This window comes from Callorhinus ursinus, unplaced genomic scaffold (genome assembly GCF_003265705.2).
Source record: "Callorhinus ursinus isolate GAN/ISIS: 27379988/994484 unplaced genomic scaffold, GSC_fseal_2.0 scaffold1, whole genome shotgun sequence".
NCBI classification, from domain to species: Eukaryota; Metazoa; Chordata; class Mammalia; order Carnivora; family Otariidae; genus Callorhinus; species Callorhinus ursinus.
In genome coordinates, this window is record NW_027397063.1 from 32,890,981 (window position 1) to 32,910,762 (window position 19,782).

The following is a 19,782-nucleotide window of genomic DNA, read 5'->3' on the forward strand; positions in this document are numbered from 1 at the left end:
ACCCCTGTCTTCTGTCCAACATAGGCTCCATACACGTGACTAATCCATTTTGGAGATCCTGCGTCATTGTCACTTTTATCATATTCCTTTAAATTTTTCAGTAAATTTTACTAAATCATATTTGGCTGAAAGCATCTCAAATATACTATAAATCTTACATTCACACATTCTCATTATCCATTTCAATGGGGAAGTTTAATGAGGAAACTGTGTAGAAGAGAGAATGATAAGAAATTGTATCACTTATCTCAACACCTGTTAATGTAGACATGAGTAGATTTCTTTGGACCAGAAATCAAATGCGATACTTTGTTTTCTTAATGAATTCATCACTGGGTCCAGATAAGGGAAGTAAAAGAATGCTATGTGATCAGATAAAACTCACACAGAGGCCTCCATAACCCTTCTTAATTACTACCAATCAGGAGACTAATCAAACTAAACCTAAAAATAAAGCTGTGTTCATTGCCGGGAAGACCTCTGTGCTTTTTGTCAGTGAGCTGACCTACACACCTGAATCTTCAGCGGCAGTGGCTGCCGCTTCGGCAGAGCCCTCTAGTGGAGTGCACGGCCCACAGTAACTTCCTAAGCCGGAGGCTTGACGCAACATCTTTCATGAAATCGAGGGAAGTGAGTACTGGCATATGATACCGCTCCTTCATGTGTTTCAGTGTGATGTACCGCCAACAGGCTTCCTATGTGTGAGCTTGACTTGTAAATTTATTGTACTGTAAAGTGATTTTAAAAAGGTCCACTCTTTTACTTGGGGCTTTACTTGTACAAGGGTTTCGGAAAAATAACTGTCGAATATTTGAGCCCAAACTAACTAAATAATAGACATTGCTAAGTGAGTACACTTGAAATAATAAGAATACAACATGCATATTTTGAATCCTTTCATTGCTATAATTAGGAACTGGAGGAGGGTATCTTATTTTTCTAGAAGAAAAATTATGTCATTATTATATTTGTAATTGCATTTAAATGTTTTAGGAGCAATCCCTTTTACCTTGATTTATTTTTAAAATTCAGTTACTTTTTGAGTTTCAAATAAATATGCGAAATATTTTTTATTTAAGGAAACATATTTGGATATATAAAAACCTAGAGTTTAAAATGGAAGTAGCTTCCGTTTTAATTTGGGGAATACTGCATGGGTAAAGATGATTGACATTAAGATGTGGATTACCTGCCACATTTCAAATTATTTATCATTATTTAACCACTGTATTGACATGACATAATAGGGATCACTGACCCACAGCGCAGTCTAGGAGACAAATTGGAAAAGCAGGTGAGGTTATTTGGGCACTTGTGGAAACCAGAGCATCCGTGAAAAATCACAAATGTTTGACACTGTTGAATAGAAGATCCCTATGACTTAATATAGATTATTTTTCCGGTTCCCAGCTGATTCGACGACTATGGTTAGACAAGCACATAATCAGTTGATTTTCCTGTATTGAGTATTTCTATTTTATGTTCAGGCTTACAAGACACTTGAGAAACAAAATTGAAGCCATGTGTTCTCAAAATACTTCTATGGAGTATTTAATAATCTTTTATCACTTTTTGCTTTTTTTAAAAATACTCTGGTTGCACCTACATTCTTACCTGAGCCATAATCATATATATGTATGATATAAATGTGACATCATTAAACTATATTTCTGTTACTTGTTTACTGAACTACATATCAGCATATCAAGAAAATTAAAATGCTATTTTGTAATCAAAATTAATCTATTTGAAATGAGGGACATTACTTTTTATCTTTAGATAAATGCCCTAATACTTGTAAACACAAATTCATTTTGTATTAAGTCATGGGTTTGTTTTACAATGGTTTTCTTATGCCTGTTAAGCTTTGCAAATCCCTTTGGATAGTTGAAATCTGGCCTCAATACATACTTTGAGAAATTATTACCAAACCGTGATTATCACATATTCAACATATTCTGAAATAAAATGAGATTATTATACATTCTTGTGTTGAGCAGTATCTTCTCTCTTCTAGATAATGTTTGATATTTTCTTTGTCATTAAAGAACTTCAAATATTGGGCAGACAGTTCATACCCTTGAAACACTTCAATAACAATGCAGATCTGTATATTATAAAACGCTTACAAGAGTGATTTAGATAAAAACAGAATGAGTTCACAGTAATGGTGAGTTAGTCTTTACTACTTACCTTCAAGAAGAGAGCAATTTGGGGTAGTACAGTATTCTCTAACTAGTTTGTGGGAGCATTAGGTTTATCTGGAAATTTACTGAAAGAAAAAGTTGTATCTATTGGGCCACGTATTTCATATATTTTTACCATCTGACTCTTTAAAATATCTTTATGCTTATATTTAAATGGTATCTACATATTTATACTAATTTGCCAAACAAGATCTATGTATTCTAGAACTCTGCCATACAAAGTGTTATCAGACCTACAGAAGACATGGCGTAGGGACTTGTGGGAATGCAGAATCTCAGGCCCTGTGCTTGATTTCCAAAGTCAGTCTGCAGTTTTACAAGCTCCCCAATCTTCTGTACATTAAAGATTGAGACAACCCACTCTAGAAGACATTATTGGATAGAGTATCAATACAGTATTTCCTACATATGTGCATGTATTAATGTGAGTGTATATATGTATATGAATGATTATGTGTGTAAATATATCTGATTATTGCTCAAAAATGGGCTTAAAAGGACTATGAAATTGGTTCTCTTTCAGCCAAATGCTCCCTCACTCCCCCACCACCTCAAGCCCCACGTGCTTTTGCTCAGGGTTTGCTCAGAGCTTTGGGTTGTTTTCCTTAGATTTTAAGATGAACTCTTGGCTTGTTTTGACTGTCTTTTGGCAAGAGAAATGGAAGACTAGGAAGTAATGGTAGTAGTAAAGTGTGTCTTTTAAAATGGAGAAATGTTTCAGAGGTAGTTATAAAAGTCAGTGTAAGAGTGTGTTTTAAATAGCATTGGTGGATCCTGACAAGCATATCACCTTTCTGATCTTTTTTTTTACTTTTCTTCTGACAACTTTATAACAATTGAATGAAATCTTTCTAACTTAACAATTAGCATTTTTCAATTAATTCAGGCATGCTAATTTTTATATTGATTGCATAAACTTGCATGTTTAAATTTGAGATATGTTAATTCAGTTGATATCAGTTAAAATACAGCAAATTAATTTGTGCAACCTACTGTGACTATTTTCAAGTCCAAAATTTAGTAACTGTCCGGAAAATCACAACCCTTCAAGAAACTTTCTTGGATTATTCTATTCTAATCACCTTCGAACACTTAGGTAATGGAAGATTTCCTATAAAGTTCCTCATAAGTATTTTTTCTAATGTTTTCTTTGCATACTGGCAAGAGCTTTCAGATACTTTCCCTATTGTTGCCTTTGACCACGTGAACAGAACGAAGTCACCAATGTTTTAATCTTTCTCTAACTGTAAAATGATAAGCTCTAAAGAATTTTGTAGCTCTAAATATGATTTTTTGGATGGGATTCCCAGCCCTTTGGCCTTTCCATTAACTGGAAAAATCTTTTTGTTGTTGTTGTTGTTGTTGTTGTTGTTGATTCTCTCCTTTTCTGAAATTTTCATCTCTCTTGCCATCTCCAACTCAGTCTCTCTTTACCTTTCTTTTATAACATTTGCTCCTACTCAATTAATTCTGATAACTACACATCCTCCGTCTCCCTTCTGAATATTTTATTTAACAGAACTGATTCTCCCCTGCTGTTTATGACCTTTCTGGACAATTTTATCTATTCCAGTGGATTAAGCTACTACCAATTCACTAATGATTGTTTAACTTGCAGTGTCTAACCTGCCCTCCCTTCTGGGCTTATCTTCTAACTATTGGCTTGAATATCTACACTTGCATCTTGCCATGTCCTACATAGAAGCCATTATTTCCCCACCTTTTCTCCATACCCCAGATTTGATCCACTAAATTCCTTGTCAATTATTTGCATCACTGGCCAACCAAGCACATGAGAGAAAACTTGCAAGCCTCTCCCATTTTTTAGCACTCTCATTACCCCTTGCTCTTTCTTTTTCTAGGCATGCTTTCTCCTCTAAGCTCACCTTCTTGAAAGAGTAGTATATTTATCTTTCTACTTCCTCACTTCCCATTTACTCCCTTAGCTTAATGCTTATGTGGAGCCCAATTACTCCTCCAGAACTGCTACCACCCAAGTCATCAAAACCTTCGGCTGTCAAATCCAGCTGTCACTCTTCAGTCAATATTTTATTGAATATTTTTCTTGCATGCACTGCTGACCACGAATTTTTTGTGAAACCCTTAAAAATTTTAATAATATGTTCACCTCTTCTAGCTCTTTGTTCTTCTCTATTTCTGCCTGTCCTTTAAGTATTGGCATATGCTAGGGTTTCATCCTTGTCCAACTCATCTTTCTGTCAACATTTTGCCTATGTGGATGAACCTACTTATTTTTTTTAATAGTAATTATTTGCAAAGGAAATTATTCCCAAAGGAAGAACTCCAGTGAAGGTCTTTGTCTCCTAGTAGTTCATCTATCCTTGGCTTTCCCTTGGGCCACTTCATGTAGATACACCTAAAATAGAAATTGTTGTATCTCATGCCCATCTTTGCTTTTGCATTCCTGACTACCTCCTCACTCAAGCCAGAGACTGAAAGGCCTCCTAGACACTTCCATCCATTTCTTGGACTCAATCTATTATGAAGTTTTGCCAATTTCCCCCACTTATATTTGTGTGACTGGTGTTCTACTGTCACTGCTCAGCATCATACCTTCTAGAGCTCTCTTCTAGATCAAGATAAAAGATGTTTGGAATGCTTTTAATGTGTCAAGCACTAGGCTTGGACTTTATCTGTACCATCCCAAATCTTATCTAATCCTTACAACATCCCTATCAGGGAGGATCTGTTATTATTAGAATTTTACGAAGAATAATAGAACAAGGGCAGTCACCTAGGTTAGTCTTGATTCAAGAGGCTTTCTCCTCTCCTATCTCCACATGATATTGGCTATTCTATTGCAAAGGGATCTTAATTGGTCTCTTTGCTCCTAATTGGTATTTTTGCTTCCATTTTACTCTCCCCACTTAAATATGTCAAAATGATCTTTTTATTTTTATGTTTTATTTTTTTAAGATTTATTTATTTGTTTTAGAGAGAGGAAGAGCGAGAGCAAGAGTGAGTGTGAGCACGGGGCTGGGAGGGGAGCAAAGGGGGAGGGAGAGAGAGAATCTCAAGCTGACTCCCTGCTGAGAGCATAGCCTGATGTGGGGCTCGGTCTCAGGACCCTGAGATCATGACCTGAGCTGAAATCAAGGTTCAGAGGCTTAACCGACTGAACCACCCAGTCGCCCTGCAAAATGATCTTTTTTAAAATGCAAATTAAATAGGTCTCTCTTCTGTCCCACATCACCTTCAAGTCCAAGCTCCTTAGAAGAGTTCACAAAATTCTTTATAACCTTGCTCTTTCCTATCCCTTCTGTCTCCTCTTTTTCATACCCTCTCACCTCACCTCAAAATCTATGCTCCCGTAATACAGATATTTGTCATTTCTTCCAGAAAGGGTGCTTTTCAAATACATTCTCTCTTCTCAGAACTCTTCTCTTTAAAACAAATATTTCCTTGTGTCACTCAATTGGCATCTATTCCTTTATAGGAATATCCTTTAACCCCTAACTAGAATTACCCCGCCCCCACCCCATATTATAAAATACTCTACCTCTATCTAACACTTGCCATAATGTGATCCTAAATTATTTTAAAGGACAAAGACAAGGTCTTCTTCATGTTTTTACCTTCAGTGTCTAGCACATGGGCAGGTACATGTTAGACACTCACATTCTATTAAACTGAAATATTAGGTGAACTAAATATTGCAGATGTCAGGCATCTCCCTCTTCCTCAAACCCCAAATCCAGATTTTCTTTGGGGAATAGTGTTTGTTTCACTTCGCACATGTATTTTAATTTCATCTTGTATTTTCCTTCTTTTTGCTAGATTGTAGTTCAGCTCCATATTACTTTAACTTTTAAAATTGCCTCAAATCTCACCATTCTGTTTCTGATTTTCACACTCAGCAGTTGTTCTCAAATTTTGGGATCACCACAGGATCACTTGAGGAGCTTATCAAATTGCAGGTGCCTGGGTCCCAACCTCAGAAGTTTAGTTAAGTAAATCTGTGGTGGGAAGAAGAGATATGCACTTTTGATAAGTATTTCAGATTGTGGAAACTCTTTACTTATTGTTTGATGTCTCTTGGCTTAGACAGTCTATAATTGAGAGATCTTATATTGTTTATATTATATTCCCAGGCCAACAATTGCTTCTTACCCATTTTCACACTATTGTAGTTTCCTTCAAACATGAGTGCCTCTTTCCCCAGTGACAGCAGTTAATTGTGAGGAGAGAAGTAGTGTGAGGGGAAGCCAATGTATGCGGATATCAGCACATTGGCATATTTTTCCAAAATGTTTATAAATTGTCATTCCAAATAAGACTTTATTTTCTTTCAAGTTTCAGAAAAATTTTATCTAACCCTAGAACAATGGAACTGTGCCTTATGGAAAGACTAAAGTTGTGTTGCAACTTTAAAAAAATGCCAGAGTCACCATTATCTGAGTCCTCTGTTCAGTATCTGTCATTATTTTCAATTCTGACAGACTTGGCACTTGAAGACGGTTATACAGCCTCCGGTGACATAATGTGGGAAGAAGTTAGAGATACAAAGTAACAAGGCATACATAGAAAGTGAGCAGGGCCACTCTTCCTCTCATTTCCTCTACCCCACCTCCCAACCCCCCACCCCAGCCAACAAGCTAGTCTCAGAAGCCCTTAACTTCAATTCATGTGAAAATTGTGTTCTCTCATTAAAAGCATAGTGTTTGTGAAATGAATATGTTATTAGCAAGGCCTTTTCAAACCCTTATTTAGATTCCACAACTTAGTGCTCTAAAATTGATCACTGATTTTAAAGTTGTCAACCTATCTTAACTTTCTGGAGTTGTGCAAGGAACGCAAGTCTTGTTTTCTGTTTAGAATAGGAAAAGATAGGTAAGCAGGAGGATATTTGAGTAATCAATTTCTGGGGGATATTTTAAAGATAAGTGAAGATAGTTCTCAAAATATAAATCACAAAATTATTCAGCTGAAATAGATTGCAATTATATCGTCCAACAAGGGAACTGGAAATAAGAGAAATCATTTCTAGGCATGGTGTAAAGTGAGAAAGTGCTAGGACATTTTATTTAGCCATTGGATTTGGAATGTTAAAGAAGAACAGTATCCAACTATTATCAGATTGGAAGTGGCTGAAAAGCTGAATGCCAAGCTGTGAATTATGCCATGTTTATCTCATAGAACCCAGAGATCTTAACATAGATGGTGAGAGAGAGGGATAGTGATGTGTTGTCAAGAACTTCAGGTTTGATTTGTATTATACCCACAGCACAGAAAAAAAGTGAATGCTGACTAGCAGCTATTCCTGGGGCTGGGTTTGTTCACTTCTTTAGCATGGTGAAGGTTACTCCTGGTTTGGAAAACTAAAGTACACTAAATGTACACTGAAATCCCTGTGCCAAATCTATTTGAAAGCCCCGCTACCATTTGGTACAGAACTGAAAAGACTTTCTGATCTGGGGTTTGTGTTAGTGTCCTTCTGCACCACAAAGGACTCATAAGAGTTATGATTTCATTGAATGTAGTAAAGGAATAATCCTAATTTTCCTTTGAATTATACAATCATCTTTGATTTTTTTTTTTTTTTTTTTTAACGAAAGGCTCCTGTTCTTATAATACAAACATCTTCTGGCATTTCACTTTCTTTTCCACTCACATTACCATATGACACTCCTATCAGGGTTTCTGGTTTCTTCAGGGAATTAGCCTACAGAGCATGTATAGCAAACAATAAAATAGCTGCTTTTCAATGAAAATAAAGAGCGGGTGTTTTTCCCTCCCTTCCACTGCTCTCTACCACTGCCCCATCACGACTTCTGGATTTCCTGCCTATTGGCGGCGCACCCCCCCCAATCCCACGCCTTGCTCCCCAGCTCTCTGTTTCAGAGCAGTCTGAGTCTCCAAGTCTTCCCGTGCTGTTCCTTCCTCTGCAGCGCTCACTTCCGACGGCACTAGGACCCAGGGAAGTCCCTGAGCGAGGTTCGAGGAAAGGCAGCCAGACTCCTCCTTATCTCCAGTGTCAAACTTGACATCAGCCTGCGAGCGGAGCATGGTAACTTCTCCAGCAATCAGAGCGCTCCCCCTCACATCAGTGGCATGCTTCATGGAGATATGCTCCTCTCACTGCCCTCTGCACCAGCAACATGGATTGTCACCTCTCCATCCTCCTCCTTCTCAGCAGCTCCCTTCTCAACTGCTTCGGGGAACTGATTCTCCAACCTTCCAATGAAGGTAAGCCAGGTACAGCAAACTGCCCTGCCCCGCAGGGCTAACGCTCTTCAAAGCACGTTCTCCCGGAACATTTTCAGGTCGTTAAGGTGCCTCAGAATAAAGCAGTTTCCTCTGAGAGTAAACTACAGATGTGCTTTTATTTTCTGCTGTCTTCTAAAAGACTTGAGAATTTTGGATTGCCTAAACCTAAAATGTGTTTTTAATCTGATACCAATTCAAGCAATTACCTTGTTTGCCAATTCTAAGCAGAAAGAAAGAAAGAAAGAAAGAAAGAAAGAAAGAAAGAAAGAAAGAAAGAAAGAAAGAAAGAAAGAAAGAAAAGAAAAAGAAAAATCCTCCAGTTTTACAACCCACGATGTTAATTGCCGAATAGCCATGGCAGTATTTTATTTCTAATTATGACCATGTAGTACTCTAAGAAGTTTAAAAGAAAATTAAATCCTCCTTGCTAGGTTCTTTAGTATGTTTAAAGGTAATGACAGGTTGCTCCTACTTAGGATCATGGCATTTATGAATGGACTAAAGGGAAATCAGAGTTTGTTGAAGCTGATGGGGTGTGTGTGTGTGTGTGTGTGTGTGTGTGTTTATATTGCAACTGCTGTATTAAAGTGATGTGTACCCTGCCAGGCGATGGTTTGCTCTATGGTACAGGTTCTAATGAGCAGCATATGCCACATTAACATAAGTGATATTTGTAAGAATTACAATAAGCTTAGGTTGGATTCTCTTTGTTTAAGAGTTTATATACGAGTAAGGGAATGTATTTGATGGAAAGTGAAAAGCTCCTGGGTAGGTATAGTAAATAACTGAATAACAAATTAAGAAAGAATGTCCATATGCAGCAAATGGCATTTCCTGATGTTGGGTTATTTATTTTCCTCCTAATGGGCATTCATCCCTTTTCAATGGATTAAAATGCAAATGTAAAATTGAGGACACTAATGTTTCCTATAAGATTGTGTATTTGATGGATACATTGCTTTTTTCATGTATACCTTTTGTGATCTATTCCTAATGATTTCTGAACACAATCACTAACTCTTAAGACAAAGTTCTCTAAATAATTGATTGTTTTAAAGCAACACTTACAACTTTGATTTCCTCTTAATCATTTTGAACTTATGACAATAACATTTAGCAATTTATTTTGCAATTTAGCAACACTGAGCAAGATGTGAAAATGCTTCATTATGTATTTTGTCACTAAAAATATATTGGCAAGCCAATACTGTTGTATATTTTATGCATTATTTTAAAAAGACAAGTAAATACTCAAAATATTTAGAAACTTTTTAATTAAATCTAAAAACTGCCTCTCATATTTGGTGACCTACTTTCACCGCTAATAGAGCAGTTTAATTTTGTTCTTTCCTTAGTGACTGCCTTTATCAATTTGGCAGATTTCATTAAGTTTTTCTGTGTCTTTTTTTAACTGGGAAAGTGGAAATTCTAAAGTATAAGTATCAACAAAATCATCTGATCACCTATAAGTGACTCTTTTTGTACAAATCAAATTAAAATCTTTATTTGAAAGTAATGGTCAGTCATTTTTCATTGAATGAAAGGCAAGAGTAATCATTTGTATAATGAGTAACATATCAGTAAGCAAAAATCAGTGTTTGTTTAATCTTATTTTTTGAAGATATTAAAGAATTGACAATTAGAAGTCTAGAAATATTATTCCTGTATTGCTATGATAAATTGTATTTCTCCAGATGGAATATTTATAAACTATTTAGATAATGGATTTTACTGAATTAATAATGCACAGGGATAGAGCTGAGAGAGTCAGTATTTTTGTGGAAAACATAACCTTTCAGTAAACTGCAAGAGAAAAAAAATACCCTTGAAACTTATTCACGCTTACATAAAATTACTGAATATTAATTTAATGAAACAGGAATAATCAAATATAAATTTCTTTTAAGCCACACCTTGTGTATGTTTCAGTATATAATGTATATATTATTATGCAGGCAGGGATATATATAGAAAGGGAAATATATGCAGAAAACTGACACAATTACATTTAATTTGCTTGGATAAAAGTTTATTCATTGTTCATGGGATTATTCTCTCCAGATCATGTCCTATGGGTAGTGTTTCCTTTCTTCCTGAGGTCATGAAGGGAAGCTTTGGATCAAAATTAAAATGAATGATTTAACTTGAGTAATATTTGAGTGAAATTTTAAATATTAATGCAATAGCTTAGGTCTTAAAAGTTAAGTTGAACAACTTGAAAAGTGAAAAATCCGAGTATGTGCCAAGATTTCCATGAAATTCTTCTAACAATGTCATTTGAATAGAAAGCAAAATGCTTCTGAAAATTCATATATTGGGTGGAAGTAATAATGATAAAATGAATCTGATTAATATAGCTTTCTGATATAAATTTTGAGAACTGAGATATAAAATACTAGGTTGTATTTAAAATACTATGCTAAAAATTGTATTTCAACACCAAAGAAAATTTACTAGAAATCTACTAGTAAAATTAATTAGAATTTATTTCATAATCTATTATGAAGTTAGGCATGATAGAATTAAAAGGGAACAAAACCAAGCTATTGAGGTAATTGCTTTCCCTTGTGTGATTTGTTTTTTTAATTTGAGATTTGATAGTCAAATATCTATTAAAATGCCATGGGCCTATGATTAAAAAGTTAAAAAAAAAACTTAGAAAAAATTTCATCTGAACTTTCCTCTTATTAATACAGTTACAAATAACTTTCTAATATGCTTTCAAGAAAATGATTCCAGGTGATACTTTCTATCACTGGCCTCCTCAACGATAATAGATTATTCATAATTTCAATGATTGCTTAAACTAACAATTGGCCTATCTACTTAAATAGAAACTTTACTAAAGCTGCATGGAACTTTGTTAAAATCTTATCAGGTCTCTGTTTACATGACACACCAATAAAAGACTTCCAATAGGAAATCAACTACTCATGGCAAAATAGGATTGCTACACTACGTGTTATTTAAGAAGATTTGCTCCCTGTTCTGATCCCAAATGGATGATAATAATGGTAAAGAAAAATAACTTTGCAAAGAGGTAAAAACTTGCTATAAAGTGAAGTATCAATCTCTTTAGCAATAGATAAGTTACTCTCTTTTAATACGTTTCTACATTTGAAGGAGCGTGAGGCAGAATGAACTGCTTATTCATTAGTACATAAGCACTGAATCATTTTTCTATCCAAAAGCATTTGTAAATTAGATTAACATTTACCCATAGAGTTCTTTACAATGGAAATCATTTTTCAAAATAAAAGTAAATAAAATTAAATCTGCATATTTATATACTACTTATTTTGGGAGACTTTTATTGGAGTGGCTGGGACACTGTATCTACGAAATGTATTTTACGAGGTGACTATGTGACTGTTCAAAGCTTAAAAGTAAAATTTGCAAATGAACACTATACTTCCCTTTGACTATTAAGCAAATGTTGGAGACAAGCATTTAAACAATGGATTACTCCCTTTTTAAAAATTACTATAAATTGGCATCTCTTTTCATATATAAACACTTATCCTCAAATAATAATACATTGTGATTGAAATATTTATGGAGACTAAGCTGTCATATCTTTATAGGTTTTTTTTTTTGGAGAGGTTTTACATTTGCTTTTAATAGCATTTCATCATGCTAGACTAAATAATTGAATGCATTATACATTTTTGTAATTTAATAGCTCCCCTAATAGCTCCTCCCAACCCCCAATAGTTATAACTATGCTATTTGCCTGGAGGTAGGAGAAACCTTAATTTCACTATTTTATAACCCACAACAGTTAACACTTGACCTAGGTCATTAACAGGATTATCAGCAAATTTGTTTAAGCTTTTACTGACAACCTGAATTGCTATGATAATATTTTGATTGTGCCGGAAAGAAACTTCTTGTAACCTCTCAAAATCTATCACGAAATTAATTCATTCTGAATCTATATTTTCTCAATGACTAATATTGATAATAATAATTCAAGTGGGAAAAATGTCCATTCTCCTTACTCTTATGTTTCAGCCATTACACCATTCTAGTCCTTGTCATAAATGAGCAATTAAAAATTCTTTTAAATAATAAGTATTCTAGAAATAACATAGATTTATAAATACAAACGAGCTATCAAATTTTCAATTTTATACTTTTTTATTATTGGTACTCTAGTTGGTATCACTCTTCTGCCTATTTTAAGATTTAAGGTCAATTGGATATATTTATAACTCAGAAACAACTGGAACTATAAAAGGGAAACTACATATAATAAAACACCATTGCCACGTGTTACATCATGGCTGCATTTTATATAAAGTTGTCTTTTCCATGAAATGCTAGAAATTGGGAACAAAAATGAAAAGCACTTAAAATTAATGTACAAATTTTAAACAAAATATTATAAACAATCAGAACTTGAAGGCATTTTTTTAAACACTGTTTAGTGAGTTTAGGAAATTTCATGTGAAGTTTCTTAATTAATTGAATATAATTATGGTTTGCGCCTTGCTCATATAAACAATTTAGTAGTTTTACCTTGATCTTAAGAAACTTATTATCGTTAAAGAAAAGATTTAGTAAAATTCTTATTTTTTTTTGATTTAGTAAAATTCTTTATCGTGTTTAAAAATTATCCACATGTCAATATTCAAATTTCGGTGTTTTTTAACACCCTCACTTCTATTAGCTTCTCACAGAACCTTTCTTTATAAAGTACCCTAAATGTTAAAATTGTTTCTGAAGCTTTGGAATTTTTCTGAAATAAAATATATGCAATTTTTAAATATCAAATAATCAGTTACATATGCAAAGGATTTTTAAAGGCAAAACATATTTCCACAGTATATTTGATTTACTAACTTAAACACAAATGGAAAGAGCAAGGACTGTTCTTGAGAGTTACATTTTCCAAGTCATAAAATCTTCAAGAAAATATTAATAAAACTTTCCACAAATCATCAAAACTCGATAAGTTTTTACAGACATTTACTTACTAAGAAATCTGTGATGTGGGTTACCTTTGATTTTAGTCATTCCCAATGATTTTGTTTGGCATAAATAGTAGATGTAAGGGGAAACATGTATATTTTGGAAGAACACTAAATTTGCAAATCATTTTCTGTCAAGATCCTCAACTTTATTTTCTAAGATATACAATTTTCCTTTAAAACATTTAATAAGCCTTGTTCTTTTAATTCCTGTTTGATAAAAGAGTTAGAAAAACAGATGCAGGTGTCCCCTTTTGGGTTCTGTTTTCAGAGATCTGGATTTTATCACCAGGGAGGGTCAATGCAGGGCTCTTAGAAAGTGGACAAGTGGCTTTCCACAGATTGTTCAAATAAAGGGATGACTGGTGGTGTGAAACATTCATTATATTATTCATCCAGGTATACCAAAAAGTAGGACTTGAAATTTGGTTCTCAGAAATTTGAAAAACTTAGAAAATTCTTTCCTAATGACTGTAAAAATAAATGTTGTGACTTTTATAAAATACAAAGGATTCCAAGCCACAAATTCAAATAGGAAGACACTCCTGGTGGGAATCAGGGTGTGGGAGCACTGCTCCCCTTAATTTTACTTTCTGGGTCTGTGTTACAAGCTGCCTAGTATCAGGTAGTTCTTGAAATCTGGCAGGAGGTTTTCTCCTGGAAAAGTCTGAAAGTCAGCAAGTTTTAGTTTGCCTCCTACCAGCTTTCTCTGAAATAAAAAAGGGTGGTCAATTACAAAGGAAAACAAGGTCTTTGAAAGTGAAAAGAAAATAAAAAGTTGACTAAAAAGATGGAGTAGAGATGTGTAAAGATTCTGAAACCAAGGTTAATATATAAATATTTTGCTTAAAAAGAAAATATTTATCACTTAAAACATCTGGCTAATCAATTTTTATTAAAACCCTAAAAACCTGCACACTGAAAAAAAAAAGGGGTGGTTGCGTTGTTTCTTCTCTAAAGTTTATACAACTTTTGATTTCCCCAGAAGAAAATATTTTATCCAGGAAAGTTTTAAGAGTGTACGCAAAGAATGCTTCCCCCTTTGGATGCCTGGGCAAATGCATGCGGAGGGTGGATGGAATCAAAACCAGTTCAGCAAATAAAGCCTCCAACTTGGAGTGATGTTATTAAACTGGAAGCCCTGAGTGTGCAGCCCCCTCCCTCCGTTCATTTTCTAAACCATGTCCTGCTGTTCCAGTCAAAGCAAAGGGTGAAAATCCACATAATCCAAACCAACATGGTGAAGTCAGAATAATAGGCGAGAAAGGAGGGGGAAAACAAGTGGCAGCACTGTACAAACAAACTGTTGTGAATAATCTCAGCCATGGGGACTGGGGTGGCCACAGAAAGGGATGACGGCGTTTCTTTTTCTTCGCGCTACGCCTCCCATATTTGATGATACAGTATTGATTACACTTCAGACGTGTGCTCTGAGAAATTTTAGGAGGAAGCAGGGCTTCGCGGGTAGTGACAGCAATGTGGCAGCTGAGAGATGAGCAACCCACCACACCCACCACCAGGGCATCTAAATTGCAAACTATTTCGTCGGCAGAAACAGGCTCACTGGTGCGGAGGGAAAACGGGGTCTCCCAAGAATTCATTACTTCTTCTCTCTGCATTGGCTTAAAGATCAAATCATAAAAACTCCACTCCGGATCCGCATCCCCCAGCCCCAGCCCCAGCCCCTGCCCTCCGGGAGGCGGGTGGCTCTTTGTGCACGAGCGCCTCGGCGCCTGGCGGCCGCAAACGCACTCAACTGGCCCCGGCCTCCGGCATGCCGGGCGGGCGGCGGGCGCATGGGGAGCCCGCGTTGCTGCCGGCTTCCTCCGGGCGGCGGGGCCGGGCGCTCAGAGCCCAGCGGAGGGTGGATGTGAGCGGCGCGGGGGCGCCAAGTTACCCAAACCGAGAGCGGGCTGCAGACCCGGGCGGGCGAGAGGTAAACGTGCGCCCTCTGCCTGCTGCCGCGGAGCTGCTGGCGCTCGCAGAGGCGGCGACCGCCTCACCACCTGTATTCTCCTCACCTGGGTCTCGGCTCGGTCGGGCCCGCCCAGAAAGCGCGAGCGCCTAGGACGGGCCAGGTACGTCCTTTCACGGGAGACGGTGACCGGAGAGCTTTGTCGCCCCCGCCCCGTTACTCTCAGCCAGCCTCTTAGCTTGGCGTCCGGAGGTGGCGCGGTCTCCTTTCCATACGAGTTCACGGAGCCACTACTTGACAAGTGGAGGAGGGGGATGCAGTTCTGCAGGCTTCTAGAACGAACTTCCTGCCGTGTAGGGAAAGCGCCTGGTACCGCCCTGGTGCTCTGTTGGGAAGCACAGGAGCGCCTGAGATGTCCAGTTGTCGTGCTTGCTGCTGTCTGACCCGACCTCTCTGCTATTTTTCGGTCTTCCAGCCCATCTTTCCTTCAGTTCTTCAGTCGCTAAACTAAAATGAGCCCCCCCCCCCCCCGGTTTTCTTTAAAGCCACCTACTCATGCCACCTGTTAGGCCCCTCGTGAGAGCGATAAGGGGCATGTTCCATAAACTATCCCCCCACCCCCGTGCACAACTGTTTTCTCCTGCAGCCCCATATTTGATGGGCACTGTTTTATTAAAACAGGATTTTCCCTGTTCCGATTTGGCGAGTAAACTTGGAATGGGCCAGAAAGTGTTTCTGGGAGCGCTGCCATCGAGGTAGGTTAGTAGTAGGATGATGCTGATGCTGATATTTCCGTGGTTGTGTTGGAACTTTAGTATATTTCATAAAAAATAGAATTGTTGAATCCAGGGGATTCCGAGACTAAATATGGCCTTGGTGCCATGCCCAACATTTCGGTAATAATTGTACAGAATTCCGCTGGCTAGAAAGAATTTTTCCCCTACATTATCATTCACTATTTACTGGACCTCATTTAATCATTAAGACAGCCCTAAAATAGGTATGTTGACACCTTGCATTGTTACAACTGAGGAAACTGAGGAAACAAATTATAATGAAGTAGTAACAGAGCCAGGCCCTCTCTTGTCTTTGTCTTTTGATTTTAACCTCATATGTTTTCTCATGTATGCCAATGCCTATGAAGGAGGGAGGCATCCTTCTTTTCAGGAAAAGCCTTAGCTTTTGAATCTTAATCCTAGTGACTAGCTAATTTGTCCTGTGACTTTGCAAGAACAACTTAGAAATACCCAGAGTAATGGAACGAAAAATTGTGCTTCAGAGTACTTTTAAGAAAGTGCTTCAAAGTGTACTTAGAAACAGCATAGTTTTTTGCACTCATAAGTTAATGATTATTTGCATGAGTGGGGGACACACCAAGAAAATAATGTAAAGAAAATTTGATGTGGACAGAGGAATAGGAGAAAATGCCTGTGTTGCCTTTTCTTCACATGTTCTTACCTCTGTCTTTCCTTCCTGACACTCCCAATGCTCCTTTTCTCATGCTGGAAAGATTTTGTCGGGAATTCCATACACAGATTGTGAGGCAATTATCAATATAATGCAAATATTATTGTTTAGAGTTTTATATAATAAAAACATAGTGTGAATTAACTGTTGGAATTGTCATGGAAGTCAGTAATGGGGAAAATAGAATATGGTCTAAAAAGTAGACTCTATTCCTTGTGGAAACTTTTTCCTATTTAAAAGATAATTTATATATTATTTACGATGAGAAAATAAATTATAATGATTTATCTTCTCTTTCATAAAAACACTTGTACTTTATTTAAGTGGAGGCATTGAGAAAAGGTAGCTAAAACATGGTTTTGAAGGTAGCAAATTAAGTTGGGGCAATTATATTTTTCATGTGGGTACTTCAGCACATATGTTTTATATTAATTGCTGCAATAAATTTTGGTAACCTGGCAAAGAGCAAAAACAGCATATTGATGACATTAGTCTTCCAAATCAGAAAGCTGCTTTTAGTATCTTGCTTTCTTCATTGTAATGTACCAAAAAACAAAACAAGACAAAACAAAACAAAAAACAAAAAACTAACGTGTTATCCTTTATGTTTCCAATGAATGATTCAACCACTCAAGCTATTGGCACATTTTGCCATAAACAAAAGTGAGGGCTTAGCAACAAACTTTTTTTTCTTGCTTCTGGATAATTAGAGTCAACAACTACTTTCCCTATTTTCAAACTTTTTTATTTATGTTTGAGTTTGTGGAACTCTCTCATTCAAGAAAATATAAACTTGACCTTAAAGTCTCCAAACTGAGTTGCCTCTTGTTTCAAGACAAAAATCTTGACTAATTACATGGCAGGGTCTCAAAAGATACAGGAGCAAAGGGATAAGCCAGAGTTAATTTTGTTGCTGATTAATCAATATCAAAATGGTTTTGTCTTGAATTTCCCAAATGTTCATTAAGGTGAGGTTAATTTATCTTCTTTCAAATAATAAAGAAAGATAGATGAATAAATTCTACAGACCCAGTAAAAAGTAATACCTGCCCTTTACCTCCCATCCTTTCCCTCCCTTGATAAAAATATAAGGCTTTAAAATTAACTTTATGTCAATGATAAAGTTGGTTGGCTTCCAATCAGTATGAAATTTAGATGTTCTCTATCTACCTTGGGGTGACTAAGGGCAACAGAGAACAGCTGGTTAGTAGTTAACATGTATTTATTTCCTGATTTTCAAATCTAATTTATCAATTAATACAAATCTGTAGGTTTTGGAAAAATATATTTATTTATTGCATAAAATGGTAGTTTTCACATTAAGGAGAAGTTAAGTTGGGAAGCCGCTTGGAAGCACTGTGTGTGTATATGTGTGTGTGTGTATGTGTGTGTGTGTCACCAATAGTATTGTCCCTGTACAAAAAAGAACTGTCACCACACTGTGGGCAAAATTTTATGAATGAATATACACCTTTTAGAATCAAGATGGTATGAAATTCTGTTTGTCTGAATTACAAATTGGTGATGAGAAAAAATAAAAATAACCATGTTTAAGTTGTCATTATTTAATTTTATAAATTTTCCCCAACTGGACCCCTTAATCTACCTATAGTATTCAAAGATGGCATAAAGCTAGAATTATGTCCAAATTGTGATTTTTTTTCCCTTTCATATGCCAAAGCTATTTATGGTTGGTTTTTCATTTTAACTGAGTGTAAAGAACTGGCATAATCATAGAAATTATAAATAGAAATTAAATTGGGTTGTTATTCTTTTATTAGGTATATAAACTCCACCAAATATAGCTATCCCTAAATTTTGAAAATGTTTTTAAAGAAGCGGAATAAAAGGGAATAGAGTTTTTCTCTTGGTTTACTTTTATTATCTGGTTTACGAGATAAGTTAATACTCATTTACATTAGATAACTCAAAAAAGACAAACTCAGATTTTATTACGGTGTTCTTAACATTTCTGATCTGAAAATTTAATGTTTGATAGCCTTTGTTTTTTCAAAAATGATTTTCCATCATAATCATATGTATTTCATCTGAATGAACAGGCTTCCTTAAACATTTGTATGTTGAATGAGGACATTGTTTTTCTTCTCTTTCTTTACAAGCAATGTCCAAAATTATTCCAAATGCTTATATCTTTTAAAAATCTATATAGAATTAGAGAAGAAAAATACTAAACGTGATCCTTTGGAAACAAATTAAGAGTATTTTCTTCTGTGTTTGCCCAGGTTTGCAGTAGGTGTACTACTCTAATAGTGACAACTTAGAAACTCAAATTTAATTTCAGAGCCACAAATCTAAAAACCATTAAAATGAATCAAGAAAAATGTTAAGAAAAAAATAACTCATGATTGCATGTCAAAAAGGAACCATCCCCAGTTAGAAGCTTTTGTATGCTGTTCATATTGACTACACTACCAAGAAAAATCCCATGGAGGTTTTTCCGAATTCTACCTTTTCTTGCAGTGGTACATTAAAAGTTTTCTGACTATCACCAGCACTAATACTTTGATTTTTTCCCCTTGACACCATACTTCTAAGATGGAAAGTTTTGAATTAAACTGATAAGCATGTGACCCTCTCATTGGATCCTTCGTGGGCCTCTATAGAAACCCATATTTATACTTTGAAGAGTTTGTTTATATGTGTGCCTGTTTTTGTCTGTAGCTATCATTCCCAATGTGTGACGTAAAGTCCAGATGTAGTTGTCCCCCAGAATATGAGGCCAAGTCTAGACCCTGATCTTACTTTTCCAGAAATTTAAATCAATTTATTCTGCAAGGGGTATCTTTTGAAATTAAAAAAAATAACATGTTTTGTGGCATAATGATGTGCAGAGAATGTTTTTAAATTGAAATTAAAGGGGCGCCTGGGTGGCTCAGTCGTTAAGCGTCCGCCTTCGGCTCAGGTCGTGATCCCAGTGTCCTGGGATCGAGCCCCGCATCGAGCCCCGCATCGAGCCCCGCATCGAGCCCCG

At 36.1% G+C, this 19,782-nt stretch overlaps 1 protein-coding gene across 3 annotated transcripts in view; it reads left to right on the forward strand.

The window, feature by feature from the left end:
• Positions 1-8,227: 8,227 nt before the first annotated feature.
• EPHA3 (EPH receptor A3) overlaps positions 8,228-19,782 on the forward strand; it is a 378,828-nt gene continuing 367,273 nt past the window's right edge. For all 3 annotated transcript variants that reach the window (XM_025868405.2, XM_073892253.1, XM_073892247.1), the window contains exon 1: positions 8,228-8,414. In XM_025868405.2, coding sequence (XP_025724190.1) covers positions 8,327-8,414 — 88 coding nt within the window. In that variant the 5' untranslated portion in view covers positions 8,228-8,326. The remainder of the gene's footprint in view (positions 8,415-19,782) is intronic.